Raw genomic sequence first — 24797 nt, forward strand, 5'->3', positions numbered from 1 at the left:
TCTCCATCTATCAGGATGGGGCTCACCGGAGCCCGGAAGCTCTAAATAATCCCCAACATTTCAAAGACTTGTTCTCTTAAGAAGGACACATTTCTCATGGCCAGCTTTCTAAGGCAAGATCTAACAATATCCCCACCTCCTTGCCTCTTACAGATTTGTGTGGCATAAAGTACAGATGGTTTCTGCTGAATTGAACCCATAATGAAGGGGTTTATAATCAGTTCTAATGTATTTGAGATCTAAAGTATATTAGTCCTTCATCAAAGGGAATGATAAAAAGCAGCATTAATATGGGTGGATAGTAATTATTTTGGAGCTCATAATTATTTTGCAGTTAACTACAGAGAAATGCTGATATTTTTATTCTTTTTTTTTTTTTAAATAAAAGGTGCATGGTCAGATTCTGAAATATAAGAATGTCCTTTAGAATGGCCGATACTTTGAATCCTGCTTATGTTAGTGGGAAAATAACTTTTTGTTTGGATTTAAATGAGTTCAAAGTTCACAGTTAAGAGTTCCCTTTACTTTCTTTGGCCCTGTTGTTTCACCACGGATTCTATTTATTGCCTGGCGAAGAGATAAAATATAGTAATTACTCTCACTCCTTTTTAAACTGACGTGAGGTCTACTTTCCCATTAGCTCTAATGAGAGTTATGTGTGCATTCCTCAAGGAGCACAGACCCTACAGAGTTTCAAGGCAGAATAAATCACTTCTACATGCGGGCTTTAGAGGACTCGCTTGCTTTGTACCTTGGTGCTTTGAGTTACTCATTTACTCGGCTGGTATTGCAAATGCGCTATTTGTAGTTTAAAGGAGACATGTGCTGGGGTTGGAGTGTTGTTAACGATTGTTATTTCTGTGGGAGGATAAATGTTTTACCCTTTGGGAAAACCAGGCTGATCGACTTGCAGGAATGAGTAGTCCCTAAAATGCGGTTGCCTAAGTATTCTTAAGAAAATGAATGACAGTTACCTCTTTCAATATTTTCTTCCTATTTAAACATTTTTAGCATCAGTAATTATGTCACTCGTGGCCATTTAGAATAAAGGAAAAATGAGCTAGAGAGAAGGGCATTCAAAGCAATGGGTTGTTTTCTTTCCACCCTGGGAATGAGGAATCGAGACCATGTTGGGATATGTTTCTATAATTCACTGGTGCCTCCATTAAGGTTTCTTCAGAGAAACCAATGTTGTTTCTCAACCTGCAACATGGCCCCTCTAAGATATGGATGCCCAGTGCCTTTAGGTATAGAAGATAAATGATGTTTTCTCTCTTTTTATAATTAGTCCTTTTTTTTTTTAAGGAAACCTTAACAATTCAAATGTGTAAAAAATTATTGATATTAAAAAAAGCCAATTATGTTGAAATCACAAAGATCGCTAGGACCCGTACTATGGGAACTACTTAATATCACCTCATAATAAGGCTTTATTTAATATTCAGTAAATGAAATTCTTTAGTTGAGAGAACTTAATTCATTTCTAAGATAATTGTGCCCCATCTCTTTGTGATGCTGAAGCAATATCTGCACCTGTTTCTAGCTCTTCAGGTTTCCTACAGTAAAAGGCGTCCTATGCATCTTGCCCATGTGATGATGATCCCAGAATAGTTAAGAAGCATGCAGCTTCCTGAGGAGGGAAGGTGGTGATAAACATGTAGCAAAAAGCTGGGTTGACCATTCCAGCCACGGAAAAGCCCTCTTTGTATATATTATACACTATCATTTCCGTGGCTTCTCTGCTTAGGCAGACCAAGAGTCAGAAAGCAACTGAGAACTAGCCCCTATTCAGACAAGAGGAAGGTCATCTATAAAATAAAAGCCTAAGAGACCTTAAGGGGAGCACTGCTCAGACAGAAGCCAGGCTCACAGCTAGAGAGCGCATTGGTGGTGGTGGGAGCCACTCCGGCCCTGGCTGCAGCGCTAAGGAGCAGAGAGCTGAGTGGTAAGAAGCAGCGAGCAGGCAGGCAGTAAGGAGCAAGGGATCCTGCACTGTGAGAGGGCGCAGGACGGGCTAAGGAACCTCCTTCCCCTTACCCCGGGGCATGAATTTCATGCTCCGGGCCTCTAATGGTTTAATAAAAATTATCTTACTATCACATTTTGTTTAGACAATGAACTAGTAATTCTATATCTGGGTTACTCGTTCATGGCTATAAACCTAAAGGATTTAGTAAAGAAATCATGTAAATTATCTTGGGTACCCTAGAAAGGAAAGAAAGATCTTTCCAAAAAAATATCTTATAAAACCACATACAAAATGAAGAAAACAGCTTAATTTAATTGTGATAGTTTTTACCTGAGATTCAGAGAAAACAAAATCCAACTCACATTAGTAGTTTCTTAATATAGCCAAGGATTAAGCAAATGAAGTGATTTAAATGAATAAAGTAGATAGTGGTTTTAAAGCAATAAATAATTACCACTATACTTAATCTGTGTTGTTAATCAATGAATAAAATAACTCTTAGATAGAATACTTGAAATTAGAAATGCAATAAAATTGTTTGTTGAAGTCTGTTCATTCACTGCTTTATGTAATGATAAAAAAGTAAAAAAAAAACACTTGAGAATATAACTCATTAAGTTTGATATTTTGCATGTTGTAAAATTGGAAAAATTTCAAATATAGTTCTGATAACAGCAAATTTAAAATTTAAAATATTTGTTTTTCAGAAATGTAGCAACAGTGTTATATGAACATCAAATAATACTGAGGGCTCTTTTTGCATTTAAACAGGATTAGATTAAAATATGAATTTGCAACTGTCTGGTAACATAAACTTTTGCTTTCATCTTGGTTTTCTCTTAATGGAACAATTGCTTGCAGGAGTGACTATAAAAGTATATCGCATAAATTATTGTGTACGGCTACTCTTAGTGTAGTTGGAATGACCTTACAATTGAGGTTATTTCAATTACATTTATCAATTTCTCCATTTCCAATCTTTTGATCTTTGCCAATTATTAATATTTTTCAAGGCTCCCTCGCTGAGCTGATGGAACATAACTGAATTAGATCTCATTTTCTTTCTCTGTTTTCTGTGATGGTGTTTTTTATTTTTTGAAGGTTGTGATATTAGATGTAGTTTTAAATTATAAGCTTAATGTGTAGTAATCACTGTATAGACTAGAAATCTTTCTCAAAATATTTAATAATCCTTTCTTATGAAATATGCTTAGAATTAATGCCTGCTTCTTTACTGTTTACATTATTGAAATCAACATATGCCTACCAATCTTTTCCCCTCCCTTTTCTATGACTTATTTTATGCATGACAAAATTCTCTTGCTTACTGCTATGTGGGCTGGCTGTCTTTAACTTGATTGTCTTGTGTTTGTAATGATTGCTTTTTGCATGAGGATTATGAAATGTCATACAAATTAAATGGTTGCAGAAACAAAAAGAAATGTGGGGCTTCACTTGCTTTTTTTGTGCTGAATATGTCAATTCTGTGACATTTAAAATTACTTTTATATGGCCTTCAACTTCCCCTTTGGTGTGCTCCTTCATTCTAGCAAATTAGTATTGTTAAGTACAATAAAACATTTATTAAACATTCACAGTGTTTTAATACAATTATTGTCCTAAGACATGATCTCATTATAAATGAGTATGCTGGGCATGGAATTGCACTAGGGCATAATTCCATTATATTCCCGAATTAATTATGAAATGTAAGTCCTGACTTTGAAAGTTACCTTAGTAGCTAACCATTGACTTCCATTGATGGCACCTTTGCCCTACTGAGTGATGAGATTGTCTGTTTCTACATTTGTGCAGTTTGCAAATGTCTTAAATCCATATCTAATATTTAATTAAAACACATGGGGAAATGTTTGTTTAATGAAAAGTAATTTTAAAAAGTCACAGTTTTGAATAATGTTTGATATAAAAATATATAAAACCCAAGTGTTAATGCTCTTACAAAAAAAAAAGAAGAAAAAGGAAAAAACATTCTAAAAATGTTCCTATCTCTGATTTTCTTAATGTTATTATATATTCATAAATTAAAGAATGAATTTAGCCTACTTTTTTATTGTTGTCACCAATTTTATTTAGAAAAGACACTGAATAAATTAAGTTCTTTCAGCTAATAAAACTGTTTACTTTTTTATATGCAATGGGTATTAAAAAATCATTTTCTTTGCTTATGATTTGAGTTTCAAACCATACTGTATTTTTTAAAGCTGGATATATTCACAAATCAAATCTTCTACAAGATATTTTGGGGAAAGCATTTTTTTTAAATTTTTTTTTCTTAAACAAAATAGATAACTTTAATGTAACCACTTCCCAACTTTTTTTGGAAATATCCTTGAGAATTTTAGTATTTACATTTATTTTTTTCCCCCTCAATCTTGTTTATTCTTGAATTGTCTTTTTTTTTCCTTCCATTTCTCCATTCTCAATCCTAGGTCCCCTTACAAAGAAACAGACAGATGATTTAGGTGATAATGACGGTGCTGAAGATGAAGGTATTTTTTCCCCACCAAATTTACTTGCATGACAAGGGCCTCAATCACTTTTTCCACCCCTTCCTATTTTTTTTACTTCTTGTCTTTTTTTGAAGAGTTGTTTTTAATTCTCGTTTTTGATGTGTTTTGTCTTCTTGCTTGTTGTTGCATATAAATATACATTTTTAATTTTTTTTAAAGATGAATGTTGTTTTACATTTTGATACCAACCATTACAATGTTTTAAAAGAGAGGCTTTTTATTTTTGTTTTCTTGAACTGACTTTTGATATGTTTCATTCCGCGTTTTGGCAAATTTGTCCATATTCTTTGAACTAACAATCTTTCCCCTGTAGTCTTTCTGTGCCCATTTTGCATGTTTTCTAATATATGTCAATATCTTACCCAATTTCAAAATGTGTTTCATTTTTACATTTGATATTTGTTTAAAAAGAACCCCACACCCTGTAAAAGGAAGGACAAAACTGAAAGCTGATGTAAAGTGTTTCTTGAGCAATATAATTTAGATTTTTAAAATAATATTTTCGGTTGATTTGCTTAAATATCACATAAATAAGTGACATTTTATAGATAAGAAATTACACCTATTCAGATAACTGAAGTAAACATTGTAGAATAACTGAAGTACTTTGGTCTCATCAGAGTGAATATTTTTTTGGTAGAAATTATAGAGGTTTTTGTTTAAAATGTATTTTTACTGATTTCAGAGAGCAAGGTAGAGGGTAAAGGAGAGAAACATCGATGAGAGAGAATCATTGATTGGCTATCTCCTGCAGGCCCCCTATTGGATATTAAGCCTGTAAGCCGGTTATGTGCCTGCTCGACCATTGAGCAACACTGGTCCAGGATATAGAGTTTACTTAAACAAGATTATATGGATATCCTTTATTTTCAAAGGATAAATGAAAATATTCTGCTTTTCAAAGTATTGCCACCTATAACCAATAAAACACTTCTTATTTTATTAATATCTTTTTCCCCTCTTTCCAACTTTCTTATGACATAGAATTCTGATTTACTCCATAAGTCTAACTATATACCATGTTGTCTTAACATTTCTCATCCCATCATGGACTTTACATGGTATTAAGAGGAGCATCTAGAAAGGCCCATTGATTCTTTCAGTTCATCTTGGTTCTAATTAGGGCTTATGTGTTTTTGTTTATTTGTTTTTTAATGCAGTCCTAGCTGTGACTTATATAGAAGTAATAGAGTAATCCTAGGATTTAAAATAATTCCCAGAATGCTAGTAATTAAATCTCATAGAAAAAATAATAATATGGTAAGAAAATTTTTCCAAAATAAAAACCCACAAGCAGGCCAGCAGAAGTGCCAATTCCATGAATTACAACTATGATTAAATGAATCCTTGCTAGACAATTTTGTTTTCATGGAGATATATATTTGATAAGCTATCCACAGTAGTAAATTAAATTATCGAGGTGAAGTTTTGGAAGCATAAAAATTAAATTGGGTATTGATGTTTTTATAATATTTAATACTTATTTTGACATAGAATTCATGGCATTTAAAAAAATTGATTTGGTACAAACCCCAACAGTGAATCAAACATGAAATACAAAGCAATCATTAATATTTAAAATAAATCATTGTGGCTGACCAAGCATTATCATTTTGAATGCTACATAGCTAAAAATAAACTTATCAAAATTCAAATTGTGATTTTTTTTAACATGCCCTTAGAAATTAGAAGTATTCAAACATTCAGGAATTTTATTGACTTTCAGGATATGTATTGTTGTTGCCAGTACTCTAAAGATGACTGCTTTCACTTGAGGGCTTTGGAACTTGCTGGATCCTATAAAAATCCTTAACTCTTAGACATTTTTTATCTAAATAATACCTCTGTATAAGGGTCTTTTAGTGTGTAGCTTTGTACCAAATTTTCACAAAGTACTCACAAAGTTAGTATACATTATTTTCCTATTAAAAATATTTTTGCTGATTTAATGTGGGTTTTTTTTTCTTTTGATAAAAATCAGCATCTAGTAGGACATTTACCTGTTTATAAAAGATACTGTGAGTGGCTATAATTGAGCTAAGCCCTCTAAATGTGAGTCTATTTTATGGACTTATTTTGAAGCACATTCAACATTTTAAAAATAGTCATTAAAAATATCTTAAGCCCCATTTAATTTTGCTGGTAGTATTCATGTTGAGCACTAAACCAGTCAGTCACAAGAGTTATCAAATCAATAAATATTTTAAATGCTCAGAAGTGTAGAATGTGGAAGCAATCAATTCAAGTTCAGTCTATTCTTCTTGGTTGTTGTTTTGGATAATTGTTTAGAAGACAAGAAAACAAATTATAATGTCCTTTAGGATACAGATCTTTGTTTAAAATGTGAGCATCTTCTATTTAGTTTCTTTTATAATTATTTTGTCGACAAGAGTGTTAACAAGGCCAATTTTTACCTTTATTTGTTCTAAATATCGAATCAGTATTACTGGACATAAAGCAATAAATATACATTGTTTGATAAACTACTTCTTTCACTTTAGTGAGAAGTTTATTTACCTGGTCATTTATATGGAATTCTCAATTATTTCATGACAACTTGACTGCTTTACCTGATTTCCAGGTCTCTATCTCAGCCACTGCATTCAGAGGCTATCTATGACATAGTGAGTGGGCCTGCCCCTCATTCATTTAAAATAACCCAACGCCTCCTTGGAGCACTATTCTTTATTTCAAAGTTTCCTTTACATATTTGCCATTATTAGTTTTCCATTGCTAGGCCAAACAATTGTGTTTTGTAGTAACCAAGAGAACTGTATAACTTATAGTCTATTTCTATGGTTTCAAAAAGACAAATCTGAAATGATAAAAATGGATCAAAGCAATACTCTATATATCTATCAATTTACTTTTGGAATTTAATAGTGTTTTTAAATTGTGCTAATACCTTAATATTAATATTTTAATATTCAAATATGCTTTTTAAAAATATATTTTACTGATTTTTTACATAGAGGAAGAGAGGGATATAGAGTTAGAAACATCGATGAGAGAGAATCATCCATCAGCTGCCTCTTGCACAACCCCTACTGGAGATGTGCCCAAAACCAAGATACATGCCTTTGACCAGAATTGATCAGTTCGTAGGCTGATGCTTTATCCAATGAGCCAAATCGGTTTCAGCCAAAGATACTTTTATATCCTACATAGAGCTTTTTAAAAATTGCTGTTGTCATTTTTCAGTATTTTTAAATGAAAATATATATCTTTGACTAAGCACAATTATACAAGCACACATTCTGCCAACAATTCTATATTATTTTGCTAGTTCCAAGTGATAACTGAGATACACAAAATAAGTAGGGGGCACAAAATATGTTAAAATATTTTTAAATATATCAGAGAAAGAATTTTTTTTTTTGAGAAAGAAAGAGAGGGAGGGAGAGAGAGAGAGAAATATCAATGTGAGAGAGAGACATCAATTGGTTGCCAGGGATCAAACCTGCAACCCAGGTATGTGCCCTTGACCAGGACTCAAACCCTTTGGTGCTCAGGCTGATACTCTAACCACCTAGAAGTACTGGCCAGGGCCAGGCAAAGACTTAATTGAGGCAATGCCCCAATATGAAAAACTGGTAAATGCCAAAAATTCTAAAACATGGGCAATTAAAAACTTCATGAGTTCATTAACCAGTAAAGCATATTGAAGAAGTTGTATGACTAATAATTATTCATTAGGATCATTAAAAAGAATTGTGATTCCAAACACTGGGTATCAGGCACAAAAATATCCTCATTGTCTTCTAGATCTATTGATAACTTATTAAATTGTCTTTAAATTTTTGATTAATTGGAAAGGTAAAATACTCAAATTTACAGCCCAAGTGTTACTGAAATTCCAAAATAATTATCAGTGTAGTATTTTCCTCTTAATATCCAACTATTTTCAGGGACCTAGATGCCTAGCAAAGCTGTAAAAAATTAAACATTAAATATGAACATGCTTTCAGAATATCTGTAGCTTTAGTGGACCTGAGCTAGTGTTTTCATGCCTAAGTGTGCTCATTTGATTTTAGTAAAGTCAGGAACAGCTTTTTAGGTTCAGTTAGAAATCTTAGGTGAAATCTATCTTATTTCTAGGGAAAAATATGAAACAAGGTTTGGAAGGACAAATTGACTTTAATAAAGTATAAATACCTGAAGTATATCTAGTATATTTGCTATGACATAGTAAAATATCAAAATTTTATTATTAAAATGATGACATTGCCTGGCCAGCATGGCTCAGTGTTTGAGCATTGATCTATGAACAAGGAGGTCACAGTTCGATTCCCTGTCAGGGCACATGCCCTGGTTGTGGACTCAATCCCCAGTGTGGATTGTGCAGGAGGCAACCAATCAATGTTTCTATCTCTCTCTCTCCTTTTCTCTATGAAATCAATAAAAATATATATTTAAAAATAAATAAATAAAATGATGGCATTAGCAGATAGTACTTAATAGTAGGCTATCTGATATATCAGTTTCATTTATAAAGATTCTGGTTCTTTTCAAAATTAAATACAGATGTCATTTAGACTATTTATATTTATTATTACAATAAAAAACACATGTAAACTATAGAGAAAAGTAAAATTTAAGATAGGCCTCTGATAACTTCCATTGATGCAAATCTAAGACCACTCTGATTAAATATTATCATAGAATTCTAGTTGTCAGCATTTTCCCAAAATTTATTGGCAATATTGAGTTTTTTATGCACAATAATTTTACCTACTTCGGTCATTAATACCCTATACAAAATTAATTTCATGGTTACTTTAAGCAAAAAGAAATATTGTTCAGAACACTGCATTCAAATGTTATCGCACTTCCTGGAAAAGAATTGTCCAATATATTCTTAGGCAAAGCTGAAATCTTTGAGAAATTTGAAAACACTTAGAATTAGTCCAAACTTTCACTAACATTTTCAGATCTAATTAAAAAGTGAGAGAGAAATACCACTCAAAATAGCTCCTGGAATCTATAGTCATATTTTCAGTCTTCCTTGGCAATGTCCATTCCATCCTGTTATTAGGTATAACATGTGGCAGGTATTTGAAAGTGTGCCTGTATTGTTTTCCAGGTGAACAGAATGGATCTACCAAGGTCTCATTACTGTTCACAGTTGGTGTTTTGTAAGTCTATGTAATTTTAATTAAAGAAGAATTCTGAAACAGCCACCTTCTGTGCTACCTCCCAGCACACAATTAGCAGAGTACAGTGTCTGCTGTGAGCAGTCAGTTAATGACTTCAGTTTAATAATTTATTATTGCTTCTTCAGCACCAGCCATAGTAGGAAAATAAGCTAAAATGATATGTGGCAACTGGGCATTTAAGGAGGGTAGTTTAAAATTTTCAAAAGGGTTATTTTCTCTGTGTAAACTTAGCAACTCCATATGCCCCCAAATTTTTGCAAATGAGTGAATATTAATTTCCTTCCCAAGGACTTAAGAAGAAAGTAAGTTAGTTTTTTCTTCCTAAATGCAGCTGTGTCTAGAGGATGGTTTTTATGTCAAAGGATCCTCCTCTCACCACTTAAAAATAAGACATTCTTCTCAAGTGCACCCTTGGTGCAAGTTTACACACTGGTATTCAGTCAAATTGATAACAGTCCTTTTAAAAAGTTTCTAAATTCTGCAATGAGCTAGTTCCCTCACTTGAGATTGTGAACAAACAAATTGAGCTGCAATTCCTGATCCTAGGATGGTTTTTCATGAGAAGATTGTTCCAATAGACAAGTCAGGCTTTATACATAGTTTAAATATTTTTACAGGAAATATAAAGCAGCTTCTAAATAATCACTAGTTTTTCAATGAGCTTGTATCATATTCCATTCTGGAAGCTGAAAACTCAATCATAAATATGTAGGAGATTTAAGTTTGATAAAAAAAGTGTCAAAAATAAAGGAATAAAACCATACTTTTCAATGACACTTTTAATATTGAAATTTAAAAAAATAGCACATTTGGTACAATTTTGTTTCAATTGTGGGTAAAAGAGATCATGAGCTATTATGTAATAATGATATTTTATATCTGTAGGTGTTCATATTCATATATACATGTTATGTTTCAATCTATACAATAGTTAAAACCATATTGGCCAATATATAATTTAGCATGTTTTCTATAGAAATTAGTCTATTTTTTATAATAGTTAGATTTTCTTAGGTTTTTCTTTTGTAGAATATGGCAAAAGTAGGTTTACAGTAGGTTGTAAATATTATAATATTTAATAAATGATAACACAAGAATAAACTCTATGTTTTATGTATTTTCTACAGTGAACCTACTTTTGCCCTACCCTGTTTATTATTTCTTGGTCCTTGTTGAAAATTACATAATTAAGAAAGTATCTTAGAAAAGAAAATACATTTGATTGAATTTCAGAGATGCAGAAATCACTTCATCACCTTAAATATTGGCACTGTCCATTTAGACTAAGCTGTATCCTCCTCATGTCTGCATGACAAAATCATAGAGCCAAAGTAGAGATAAGAATAGTATAATAGCTAACAAGGTGAAAAATATATTTTAATCTGTTTCCTTTTTACAAAGAGTAAGGCTAGGTATAAAGAGCAGATATCCTGGAGTTAACTGAAATATATTATTTAAATGATAGTCCTATAAATGCAACAACAGAAGTATAGAAATACATGCTTTTATTGCCTACACATGCATCTGATAGTCCTTGAGAAGCGAAATGAGACTTTTTACCACATATAATAGAGTGTTGTAATTATCTTCACAAATGGGGCATAAATTATTCAGTGTAATTATGATGCATCCAATATAAATATTTACAGTTATCAAAAATGGAAACAGTGTTTTAGTCACAATAGAAGTGATACTTTTGGCCTTAGTTTATGGTTTACACATTTTATTTGAGGTCTATAATCATTTTTAAAAGTAGTTCTTCTTATATATATTTTTTGGTTCTATTGTCACATTAGAAATTCATCACACAACACTAAAACTCACACCTAATCTCCTTTGGTTTAAGTTCTGCAATTCAGTTTATAGCTTTAAACAAAATTTTAGATAGAAAAAAAAATGGATATTGCTCTTTTCTGCAACAGCTCTTCAGAAGAGTTGCTTAAGAAACACTTTAACAAAAGCAGCAATTTAAACAACTAAATAAACACCATGACCTCTTGTCCCTAAAGTGGAAAATGTGTTCTCTGCTTCATTATATTTGTGTGGGTTTTTTTTGTTTTGTTTTGTTTTTTTGAGGATAAGAACAATTGCCAAACATTTGTTCTTTCAGATATTCGGGACAGTGGGGGTCCTAAACCAGTGATGGTGTATATCCATGGTGGCTCCTATATGGAAGGTACTGGAAATTTATATGATGGGAGTGTCTTGGCAAGTTATGGCAATGTGATCGTCATCACAGTCAACTACCGACTTGGGGTACTTGGTAAGAAATCTCCTTTTATTAATACCATTAATCCATGAAATATGTGATAGTTTTGTTTTGGCTTTTGTTATGCTTTGCTTTGTTTCATTCATTATTCTATGCTTATTGACTTGTTCGAACCAAAATTTCTGATATTTTTAATACAGTCTAAAGTGTTCATGAGTTAGTAGGTGAAAGACAGGTAGGGTTGAGTCTAAAATTTAAAGGTAGAAGGTAATGAAAGTCTTTGCCTTGTTGAGGAATGTTCTTGGCATTGTAGGTTTGGCTTTGTAGATCTCTGTAATGTAACAATGGCAGGACCTTTCTGAAGAAGAATTAGTTTCTTTGCAATTTTTTCTTTCCTTTCCTTTTCTCTTTTACAATGCTAAAAAGTTCCCAGAAGTTTTCTATGAGCTTAGAAACACGTTTTTATCATCTTCAAGAATATATGTGTAGACTGGCTTTGTGACAAAATTATTTGCCAATGTGATGTAGATTTGCTTTGTTTATAGTATGTCATAATAATTAGAAATATTTTGCCTAAATGTGTTTGTTTAAATTACTTTATTTGAAAAGCATGCTTTGAGTTTATCAAGTGACAAAGTGTTCAATTAAATAATTGTGTATATATAGAGCAAAATCAGAGTGGACATTATTGGTTTGAAGATATCCGTAGAGAAATATTATTTGCAAAATAACTAAGTATTCTGAAGCAAGTTTGTTGTTTTATGAAATAACCAACTTAAAAACATAAACTTGCTATGCTATTCTACCTGTATAAATTTAATATATTTTAGTATTATCACAATCTGACAAGTAAAATTATTATATAATTCAATAAATCTGTAGTATTTTAGTATTTGCTGAAATGGTACAGTTATCAAAATGATTTTATTTTTTTAAATTTTCATTCTTCTCAAAGTCTTATTCCATACTGTACACTTAAGTAGGTAAAATTTATAATGTTATTTGACACAAAGAGGCACCTTTCTTTTTTATTCTTTATTCTGAAATATTTTAAAAAATGAATTTCAATTATATTGCCTTTTATAATAATTGTTAATATCATATATTTAAGCCATTGAGAAACCAATTGTTTTCCTCATTGGCATTATTAATATTCTAACTCCTGTGTAATAATGATCTTACATTTATACTACTCTCAAAATATAAAAAGAGAATAATTTTTGTAAATTATTTGTATGTTTTGAAGAACAAGATATTTTAGCCATGCAAAGTTGAAATCTTGTTCCTTTTCTAGTTTTCTATTTTAAATTTGGAGCATCAAGGATGATATAATAGATGCATTGTATCAATGTAGATATAAATTATTTCCATAGCTTTATTCAGTATGCATTACTTCCTCCATAGTATCTAATTATGGTTGCTTCAGATGTTCTTATAATTTCAGTGGACAGGGTTAAATGTCTTCCTATCTGTGAAAACTCTGTATATTAGAAGATTTATAGAGATGGTCATAATAATTCTTAAATAGTTTGGTGTTGTCATTTGTTTCTTATGGAACATTTTAATGTGAGAATCATGAATAATTTGAATTCATTTAATTTTAGTGCTATTTATTTTCAGTTATTTTTATTATTATTTCATATTTTTTTAGGATTTCTCGATTTCTAAATTTTGATGCAGTGATAAGGTTGCTAATTTGAAATTGGAAGTTACAAAGAGTATTCTTAAGGACTTGAACATCCACTTAGCTGTGTTTGTGTGCGCCTGTGTGTGTGATGATGTTTAAAAAATATTTTGACCAAATCTTATATTGCCTTATTATGATATCATTTAAACATGAAGTAAGATTTCATCAAATGAACTATGTTATCATGTTAATGTACATTGTGCCATAGTTTTATATATTAGAACTAATGAGGACCTGATTTTGATTGGATTTGAATCTTGTATTCACGCTGATATCCTGTCTTTAAATGACACACTTAGAATGATTGTGTGGAAGGACAACAGATTATCCAGCTAAACCATGAAGCACTTAATCACTTGTTTGGTCTGAAAAATGGCAAGTGGTTGTTGGTGTTGATGATGGATAATTTCCCCAGAGTTGAGTATTTGTTTAGAGTTTAATATCAGTTGGCTCCTAACAATCACTACTACAAATCAGTTGTCCTTTATAGATCTCCTCTCACCATGAAAGCATATAAGACTCTTACTCAAACACGTTTAGAGGCATCTGGAAATACTTGTTTTAGAATTGATATATTCTGGTCACTTTCTCCCTAAAATATGTGTTGATCTTTATAAAAATATATTTAAGTGAATCGATTCATGAGAAAAAAATTTTCAGAACATTTATTTTAGCACAATTTGCCTGGGTGGTTTACCACAGCCAGATCAACAGCTCAGCTGGCAGAGTACAATAAAGGCTGTAGGGTTTTTGTTGTTGTCGTTCACAACGTGTCTAACAGTAACAAGGTAAGCCAAGGTTTCTCGGACCCAAAAGCATCGCTCTTTGTTTGCACTAGGAATCAAGTAAAAATAAGAATCAAGTAAAAATAAGAATTGATCTCACATCTGAGAAGATTCTGGGCTCTGTTTTGATTTGACTGTTTTGGTGTGAAGGAAATGAGTTTTGGGGTCCAATGTACAAATTGGCTAATTATGGTACCATTGCTCTGAGATGATTGACAGAAAAAACTCAAGCTGTCTGAAAAAGGCAATGTAATTAGTAGTGATTTGAATCTTTCTTTCAAGAGGAGATGCATTTACAGGGTTGTTTTGTTATTTGTTTGTGTTAGCAATAAGTAAAAATGTGATAATGCTTTAGTCATAAAATTCAGACAGCTATCTAGCAGCATGGTTTCAGTTTAAAACATGTTGTGTTAAGAAAAAATATTTTGTTTATTATAAAATAGTTTGCAAATAAAAATAGCTCCTGTGACATCATTGCTCTGAAGAAGCTGGGAATAGTTTGGAATCAGTTCCTCAACCGAAAGCATTTGGGGCTTTCCTTTGAAGTGGAAACATGAACTGTCACTGTTAATGCACGGGAAATACTGTTGGTAGTGATGAGAGCAATTATTAAAAATTGCTCATAAGATTGAGTAAGAAGTTAAGGGGCTACAGGGCTCGGCCTGCTAGCTTCACTGTCTCAGGTTTATCTTAGAGCTTCATTCAGTCTCATAGTTCTAGTGAACATTTAGTCTTTTTTTCCACATTTGATTATATACGTTCTTCACCAGTATTAATTCTTCATCCTTTGTCATCTATTGTTATATGGTGCTTTAAAACGTATTCAGAATAATTATTAATAGTTATTTTTACTATTATAATACATAATTAATGAAAAGTATCGTATTAGAAAGTTAGGGAGAAATGGTTTCATTATGTGTTTTTAAAAGAGAAGCATAATAGCCTGGACCGGTTTGGCTCAATGGATAGAGCGTCGGCTTGGGGACTGAAGAGTCCCGGGTTCGATTCCGGTCAAGGGCATATACCCTGGTTGCGGGCATATCCCCAGTAGGGGGTGTGCAAGAGGCAGCTGATCGATGACTCTCTCTCATCGATGTTTCTAACTCTCTATCTCTCTCCCTTCCTCTCTGTACAAAATCAATAAAATATATTTTTTTAAAAAAAAAGAGAGAAGCATAATAATAAATGTTAGGATTGTAAATAGGAAAAACGTGTACTTGTATATAAGAATTGGGAGAGAATGTGTTTGTTTCACTTTAGGATGAGATATTGTGCAATAAACATATATTTGCAAATCTCAAAAATGAAAAGAATACATGAACTAATTGAATGTTAAAATGTGTTTCAAACATGTCTCTTAAGTTAGAATAAATTGATATGTTATTTTTAGAGGAAAAAAATGAAAGTTGTATACCACTGCTGGAATCTAATTTAGGAAAACATAAGATTTTTGTCTGATGGAAATTTACTGTTACTTTTATCTTGATATGTAAATTTTAGAGGCCATTATGTGTTCATAATTCAAGCCTATGATTTATTTTAGGAAAAATTGTTTTAAAGATTTTGTAAGTACTGCTGATAACTATTTGAAAATTTGGGGAATTCTTAGAGTCTAATTAAATGTTTGACTTAGTCTTCTAATATCTGTCTGTACCATCCATCTAGGTAAAAATCATTTTAAGTGCTAGCCCATCTATTTGTATTTGAAGAATAGACTAAACTTACTATGTAATGTCATGTATGACAAAATCATTTAAAACAAGCTTTTGTTAACTTTACCGCATATCAGTTTCAATGAACACCTACATTTATTTTTAGTTTATTAGAAATGGTTAATGAGACTTGTTAATTCTTATAATGGTATTGTCTATGCAATAAAAATGCATCCAGTATTACCTGATGAGACAAAAATGTAACTTTGGTGTGATAAATCATAGTATATATAACACTTGTTTCCAGCAATATCTCCTATGAAGGATAAAAAGTAAGAATATAATCCTTCTCTTTAGAGAGATTTTAAACTAATTGAGGAAGAAATAAACACCCAGTAAAGAATAATAATTGCTATTCTTCTTCATATGGTAATATGAATTTATTAATTGATTTGTACATATATAGTCACTTGACATATTAAAAGAAAAACCAAAAAACGAAAGTGGAGGTATGGAATATCAGATGGATCAATGTGGAAGAGGAATTGTGATCCATACTTGAATCCCCGCAGCACAGAGATTCAGTAAAGTCTCAGAATGTTCATGACTTAAAAGGAGAAGCATATTAATTCCTGAAATGGAGCAACATTTTGTCATTATTATTCTTGGTTTTGGATCTTTCTTGACATTATTTTTATTTCTGTCTGTCTCTAAATCCTTAAACAAATAAATACATTTAAAAAATTCTCAATGTTACTTCATATTTGAGACTAATGTATACTTAAATTCTATAAGATGGTTCAACTGTGTTCTTAGAATATAGGAAAGGGAGTCAGTTTGTGTTTGAAAGTAAAAAAATGTCTCCATAGAAATGGTTTTATTTGAGCAAGACCAAGAGAGTGGATAATCTCTGCTATTAACAAAAGGGAAGAAGGACATTTTTTCCCATTTATTTATTCATGTTCTTTATATTTAAAAAAAAGTGAAGATAATTAGTGACAACTATATGCATATAGATTGCTAAAATCATATTTAAATAGAATAATATATTGTAGAGAAATGATACAGAAACAGGTAATGACTGTCTACTGAATTAAAGAGAAATGTACAACCCAATTTCCTAGAAGCAAGGTCAAAAGGACAAATTTTGATTTTCATAATTGTTATTTTCAGATAAAGTAAAAATACATATTAATCAGAAATAATATACAAATGAAGTTTTTTCACACACTATATTGCACTACAAAGAAATTTACCATGTAAGTTATTTTGAACGCTAAGTAAGAAATGTCTGATTGTCTTCATTGGAAGATTCAGAAATATTCTCAGTATATGATTTTTTATTAACCCTCTATAAAGGCCAAAGACATAATAATAGATGCCCACTACTTCTATAATGTAATTTCAGCAAATGCAATTCAAATAAGATATTTGGTCATTTCACTTATAACAGAATAAAGCTAAAAATCAATTTAGAGCAATGGACATTTAACTTGATTCATGGATTTCTTTTCTCAAATATCAGTGGTATCTACTGGGTTTTAATAAGGACTGGATGGTAATCAAATTTATATTGAGTGCTAAAATGACCTTCTGGAGTAGAGATATTGTTTATTATTTTGAAAAATGAACTGTTTACTAATTTTATTCTGCCTACTTCTTCCAAAATGATTTTAGGTGGCCTATAATAAAAGTAATTATTATTCATGCCAAAAACTTTAAAAATAACTTGAAAGTAAGCATGTCAATTACTGTCAGTGTTAGTTAAAATAAGTCAGTTTTTTTTAATGTGTTTTAAATACAGTAATATTGGGTCATTCATTGATTTATTTATACAGCCATTCATTCAATACAAATTGAGCAGTATTATGTATTAGGCATTCTGCTAGTTACTGAGGACATTGTGAAAAATAAGATAAATGTGGTCTCTACTATTCAGTAATTACTGGCAATTAGGAGACAGAAAATAAATGAATAATTACACAAATTAGATCTTTTACATAGATAACAATTTAGTTCAAAGTTGACTTTCTTTAGAGTCATCTGTATGATAAGAGCTAGAGAAATGGGAAGTACAATGAGAAAGGAGCTAATTTATTCTAGAAACTGAGAAAAAGCTTCCCCCAGGAATGACATTCAAATTTCCATTTCTTATACTTTACTGAGAAAGCCCTAATCAAGATTCCCAAGGACCTCCAGATTGTAGATTCCTTTGGTTATTTCTGTTATTATTATTATTTTTTAATATTTTAAATTTTTAAAAAATCTTGATTGTTGAAAATATTATATATGTCCCCTTTTCCCCCACTGACCTCTTCTAGCCTTTCCTTGCCCCCCACCCAGGCCTCACCACCCTATTGTCTATGTCCATGGGTTATGCGTATATGCATACATGCTCTTTGGTTGATCTTTTCCTACCCACCCACCTTCCCCCATCTTCCCTCCGAGGTTCAATAGGCTGTTCTATGCTTCTGTGTCTCTGGGACTTTTACCATTTGCAACATCATGGGTGGACTTGGAAAGTATTATAAGAAGCGAAATAAGCCAGTCCAAGAAAGCTAAGTATCATGTGATCTCAAGCATATATGGAATCTAATGAACTAAATAAACTGATCGACAAAATAGATCCAGAGACATAGAAGCATGGTACTTCTCTGTTCTTTTCTTACTTAATCTCTCCACAGCACAGGACACCGATAACTTGTCTAGTCTTATAATGTTTGTTTCTTAGCATCATCCCAGCATTTTCTCTTACCTCACTGTCTGCTCCTTCTCAGTCACTTTTGCTGGCTCCTTGTCTCACCCTGATCATTGAGCACTGAAGTGCACATCCTCACATTTTTTTCTTCACTTCCCTTCTTTCTTTACAATGTCTCTTTGCGGGTCTTCATGCATGGCTCTATATACCAGCTCTATGAAAGTGACTTCCAAAACTGTATCATCCAAACTGACTATTCCTCAGACTGCCAGACTCATGGGCCTACCTCCTGACATCCCATGTAGATGTCTAATGAATATCTCAAACTTCATTGCTAAAATACATAGATTTCCTTGGTCTGCATGTTTCATTGTCTTCCACATCTAGATTACTATAATAATTGCTACAATAGCAATAGTAATAGCCATATACATTGAGGACTTAGATGCCAAAAGCTATTGTAAGCAGTTTATAATAATTACACTATTAAATTCTCACCATAACCCTTTCAGGTAGGGTTGTTATTTCCTGATTTCATAAATGCAGAAACAAATGAGTAGAGAAGCTAAGTAACATATTCCCAGTCATACAGCCCAAGCAACAGTAAGTGGTAGAACCAGGATTTAACCCAGGTGGTCTTCCCTTCAATAGAACACTGTCCTCATGGCATTGGCTCTGCCACTCCTCTAGTGATCAAGCAAAAACTACAGATTCTCCCTGGCTTATCTCTCTTTTATGCTCAACATCCAATTCATCAGCTTCACCCACATCTAGCAAATATCCTGGCTCTGTCTCTTTTTTCCCACTCCCCCCTTTACCAACCCAAGCCAAGTCTCCTTGAGCCTCTTGCGTTATTTTCCCATTTTATATTTGCTCCCTACATATACATGATTCATTCTCCACACAGCAAAATCAGATTACCTTTTTAAAGATGAATTATAACTGCTCACTTTTCTGCCTAATGCCCTCCAGTTTCTTCCCATTACTCACTTAGAACAAGATCCAAACTCCTTCCCTGCCCTATCTGACAAAACCCTGCATCAATCTGTACCTATACCTCTTACATCTGTGTCTCTCAGTTCATCTTAAAATGTTCTCTGTTCCAGCCATCTTTGGTTCTCCATGGATACCAAACTAATTCCTACTTTAGATACTTTATATTTTCTGTTACCTCTACCCCAAATCTTTGTAGGCCTAGTTCTTATTTTTCTTACCTTGGCTTAAATGTTCTCTTTCTAGAGAGACCATGGGTGTTTATTAAATCTAAAAAGAGGCACCATCTCATAAGTCATCTACTTTTAAAAAATTATTTGTATTACATTGAATATTTCCTATTTATATTTGGTTTATTTTTGTCTTGCATCTCCAGAGCTATTTGCTTAGAAAATATATGTTGCATTAATTTAAAGTGAAAGCGAAAAGTCAATAGCTTATGATCAGATGTCATCATGGAGAGAAAAGCAAGGCTGAATTTGAAAGTCTGGGTGAAACCCCGTGGAAGAGCAAAGCTTGACATGTTACAGGAACTGAGAAAACCCAGCTGGACACTTTGAATAAGAGTGAGCAGTGTCAAATTAGGATGAAACAGGCAGCGGGCCATGCAGCATCTTGTTAAAGATTTAGGACTTATAAGAACAATGATAGGACATTACGCAGATAAGTGACATGATTAGATTTGCATTTTGAAAGGTTTGTTGAGTAGGCCTTGGATAATGTCAACATTAAATTTTTTTTAAACAAAAAGTGTGGCTATTCTGCTATGAATAGAAACAAACAAACAAAAAAAACCCACAAAAATTAAAAACAAAGCATAACTTGTGCCTCATTAAAGTGAAATGCCTGGTAATTTTGTGCATGAGACTGATATTTTGCTCATAGAGGACTGTGGGACTAGCTAAGCCCTGACTGACTCATCTATCTACCTTTTAAACAAAGAGCACCAGAGATTTTGCCAAATTGTAGTCTTTTTAATTTTTATAATGAAAGGAATAAAACTAGAATTATAAAGAGATCTTTTGAATTTCTGTCTTTAAGGAGTGTAAGTCAATATTACTTTAGTTTATCCTTACAAGAGATTATAATAAATTACTGTATTATATCACCACTTATCTTAATAGGTTATTAATTTGACTTCACTTAATTTCTTAGTTTTTCTTAAAAGGAGATATTGTTATTTTGTATTAGTTCTGGGTGGAAGTTGGGAGTATGTGGTTTATTTTCTTGAGACATTAAAATCAATGATTTGGAATAATACCTCAGAACACAGAGCCTAAATTTTACTTACTGCTTAGTCAAGGTCTTCTGGTTCCAGAACTAACCAATTATTTCCAGGTACTCAAAGGCTCACAACTAAATAAACCCTACAGAAGATATTTAGTTTTCTTTTCAGAGCAGAAGTTAGCATCTTAGTTTAGGAATTCAGTTATTCATTTATTAATTGCACAAGCAGTTGCTAATTGCCCACTAGAGGCTCCTGGTAGATTGGAGTCTGTGTTCACACTCTTGCAAAAATCAACCTCATTCCTTTCTCTCTGGACCTCACAGTGAGTGAGGAAGATGGCCATTAAACAAAGAAACAAAACTATAGCACAGTGTTTGCTAAATGTGTTTTCAAAGAAACCAGGCTGTTAAGAAGAAGAATATCTGTGGAAGTGATACCTAAATTGAGCATAGCTGTCATTTTGGGGGGGGACAGGGTGTTTTTTTCCCCCCATGCAATTTACAAAGTTTAATGATGATTAAAATATTTTGAAATAATTGTAGAATATGTCAAGTAATTAGACACAAAATAAGTTATTTAAACGAGCAGCTGTGGTAAAAATGCAAAAATCTAAACAAACAAACAGACCACCCACAAACAACCAGGCAGTGTTCTCTTTTTGAATTAAAATGATTAAAACTGGTTTATGAAATACAAACACACAAGGAAAGGATCCCAAGGGAATGCCTAGCCTTTACCTCTTGGGTCTATGGGGTGAGAGTATTACCTTAGGGCTTTTCAGAGACAATAGAAGGTTTTCTCTCTCACCTGCCCTGTATCTCTGAGAATAGCCATGCTGCATAGTCACATTAGTGATTTTTTTTTTAATGGGAGTCTTTTTTTCACCTGGGCCAATTTCCTTTTTGGTTCTAAACCAACAATGGGGACTTGGCCGAAACTGGTTTGGCTCAGTGGTAGAGCATCGGTCTGTGGACTAAAAGGTCCCAGGTTTGATTCCGGTTAGGGGCATGTACTTTGGTTGCGGGCACATTTCCGGTAGGGGGTGTGCAAGAGGCAGCTGGTTTCTCTCTCATTGACATTTCTAGCTCTCTATGTCTCTTCCTTCCTTTCTGTAAAAATTCAATAAAATATATTTTTAAAAAATGGGGACTTGGATTTTGCTTTGTAGGTTGGTTTACTTTCAATGACCCTTGCTCCTTCTGCTGATTCTCAATAAGGAAACAAGGCAGTACTCCCACATCTTCCCATGACCTCATGCCATGTTCCACCCACTCTCTCTACTTCACCTTAGAAATGTATTGCAATTTCCCCTACTGGGACATCTTGTAATATCTTTCTCTTTCTAATGTCCTTCCTCGAACTACTTACCCCATAAATATTTGTGTTGTGTTCCTTTCCTTTTCTATTGTTAAGTGGAACAGTTCGATTTTTTTTTTTTTTAATATACCTTATATGTGTCTCCTTTCTATTCCTCTGGCCCTTACCTACTCACTTTGGGTTGCCAGATGTTTGACCCCTGACCTTCCAGACCCAAATTTACAGCCTAGATTACTTTAAACATACCTTAAAAATACAACAGAACACCATTTTCTTTTCTTTTTCTCTACATCCTAAATGTTCTTAAGCATCTCTGGGGTCCATTCCACATGTTTCCTGCCATTTCAGGCCTGCTGAAGTATGCTGCTTCTCTTCTTAGCAAAAGCTGCCTTCTTTCAGTTTTTGGAAAGCCCCTTCCACTCAATTCAGGCTAACCTCCTCACTTCCTACCAGGATCATTTCTAACTGCTTACTTGCCACATGCAATCATCTTCCCATTCTACATTACCCAGCTGTCACCCAACTTGTCTATAAAATTCCCTCAAGCCAGCTCCATCTATCTCTTCCCTAGGCTTCTATAGCTGAGGCAGCCCAGCCTTCACTTTGGCATAAAGCCAACTCCATTTGTTATTGTTGAATGCATTGACTGCGCAATTTAGCTGATGCCTTGCTACCCACACCAGAATATAAACACTGTCTTATCTGGTTTTTCAATTTCCTCAAGACAGGCAGAATGCTCTACATACAAAATCCAAAAGTCATCACTAAGCATGCAAATGTTTCTCCTTCTCAGGATACAATATACATGTTTTAGGATACAGAGCAAGTAGACAGAGTGGCTGGTAGTGAAGGATGTGCTTACTAAAGAGTAGTACCCAGCCGAGACCGGTTTGGCTCAGTGGATAGAGCATCGGCCCGCCTGCGGACTGAGAGGTCCCAGGTTCGATTCCGGTCAAGGGCATGTACCTTGGTTGCGGGCATGTCCCTAGTAGGGGATATGCAAGAGGCAGCTGATCCGTGACTCTTTCTCATTGATGTCTCTAACTCTCTATCCATCTCTCTTCCTCTCTGTAAAAAATCAATAAGATATATTTTTTAAAAAAAGAGTAATACCCATTTGCATGCAAAAAATCAATAAGATATATTTTTTAAAAAAAGAGTAATACCCATTTGCATGCCAGGCCTCATGTCTACACCCACAAGCATGGCTCTACGTCTTTTGGCTGGTAGCAACACTGTCCCCAACAGCAGTTAAGAAAAGCCCCCGGATCCTCTGGAGAACTGCCCCATTTACTGAAACTGTCAAGCATGAAAGCTGTAATTTATTTGAAACTCATTAGGGATTTCTGCATTTACCATGCATTTAATATTTGCTTTATTCTGTTTCCTGCTTAGCATGAGGTGAGTGAAAATATTGGTGCTCATGAGCATAAGGTAAACATGAAAATATGCTTGAAATACCACTCTTTGAATTGAAATATATACAGTATTGAAGAATGGATAACAGTGCCTTTATATATGTAACAGGTTATGAAATCTGTAAATTTGTCAAGCTCGGCTCAAAACTGTGTTTGTGTTTTTTCTTTGTAAAGACAAGGAGGATAACTTCTTTAACTTTGCCTTTTTATGCTTTATCTACCTTGGATTCAATCACAGATGCTTAACTATTGCCACAAATAGACAGGTTGAGGTGAGAGATCTTAACTTGATTATTGATTATCCATATGCCTATCTATTTTCTTTAACAGTAGAGGTAGGACCATAGATTTAACTATTATCCTTACAAACATTTTCCAAATATGAGACAAGTTGTATTTCTCAACTGATTTATATATTGATAAACTCCCCATTTAGAAACATTTCTAAAGAGCCGATAGAAATCCCTGTGATGCAACACACCCAAGAGAAATATTAACCTCTGTTCTGGTATTTGCTAGTTGCTTGCTTGCATTTGAGCTCTGAAAAGCAAGACCTTTTCTAGAAAATTCAATTATCTTAGAGATTTGTAACATACTCAAACAGAAATAAATTATTTAAAAGGATTCTTATGGTAATAGCATTAGAATTAGCACCAACTCTCTGGAAAAAGAAAAGAACATGTAATGATTTTAATGTAATTTGATTAAGTTTTCTTGACTTTGTATGAAAATAAACAATAGGAAATATCCATTCCTCCTTTTTTAACCTAAATAGAAATATTGCTTTACTAGATGATGTTTTTTCCTTGAACTATACTCAATTCTATATGTGTAAAGTCAACAAGAAATTTGTTTTTCAGAGTGTATATTTGATATTTTCTTTTACAGCCAACTGTACCCTATATTAGAGCAGATAATTCATATCTATCATTAATATTTTGTTTTATTTTCTAGAAGAATGTGTTTAAGAGAGACCACAGTGGGTATATGTAACTTTTTCCTAAACTTGCATACACACACACAAACACACCCCACACATACACACTTTTGCTGTTGCTGTTGTTGTTAATCCTCTCTCAAGGATATTTTTCCATTGATTTTTAGGGAGAGTGGAAGAGAGAGGGAAAGACAGAGAAAAATATTGATGTGAGAGA

At 32.9% G+C, this 24797-nt stretch overlaps 1 protein-coding gene across 8 annotated transcripts in view; it reads left to right on the forward strand.

The window, feature by feature from the left end:
• The window catches only part of NLGN1 (neuroligin 1), an 806764-nt gene that overhangs the window by 357357 nt on the left and 424610 nt on the right, over window positions 1-24797 (forward strand). For 6 of the 8 annotated variants that reach the window (XM_084874160.1, XM_084874159.1, XM_084874158.1 and 3 more), the window contains 2 exons: window positions 4420-4479; window positions 11767-11919. In XM_084874160.1, coding sequence (XP_084730286.1) covers window positions 4420-4479; window positions 11767-11919 — 213 coding nt within the window. The remainder of the gene's footprint in view (window positions 1-4419; window positions 4480-11766; window positions 11920-24797) is intronic. The other 2 variants (XM_084874164.1, XM_084874165.1) reach the window with 1 other exon arrangement.

Source organism: Pipistrellus hanaki (assembly GCF_964339955.1).
Source record: "Pipistrellus hanaki genome assembly, chromosome: 2".
NCBI lineage: Eukaryota > Metazoa > Chordata > Mammalia > Chiroptera > Vespertilionidae > Pipistrellus > Pipistrellus hanaki.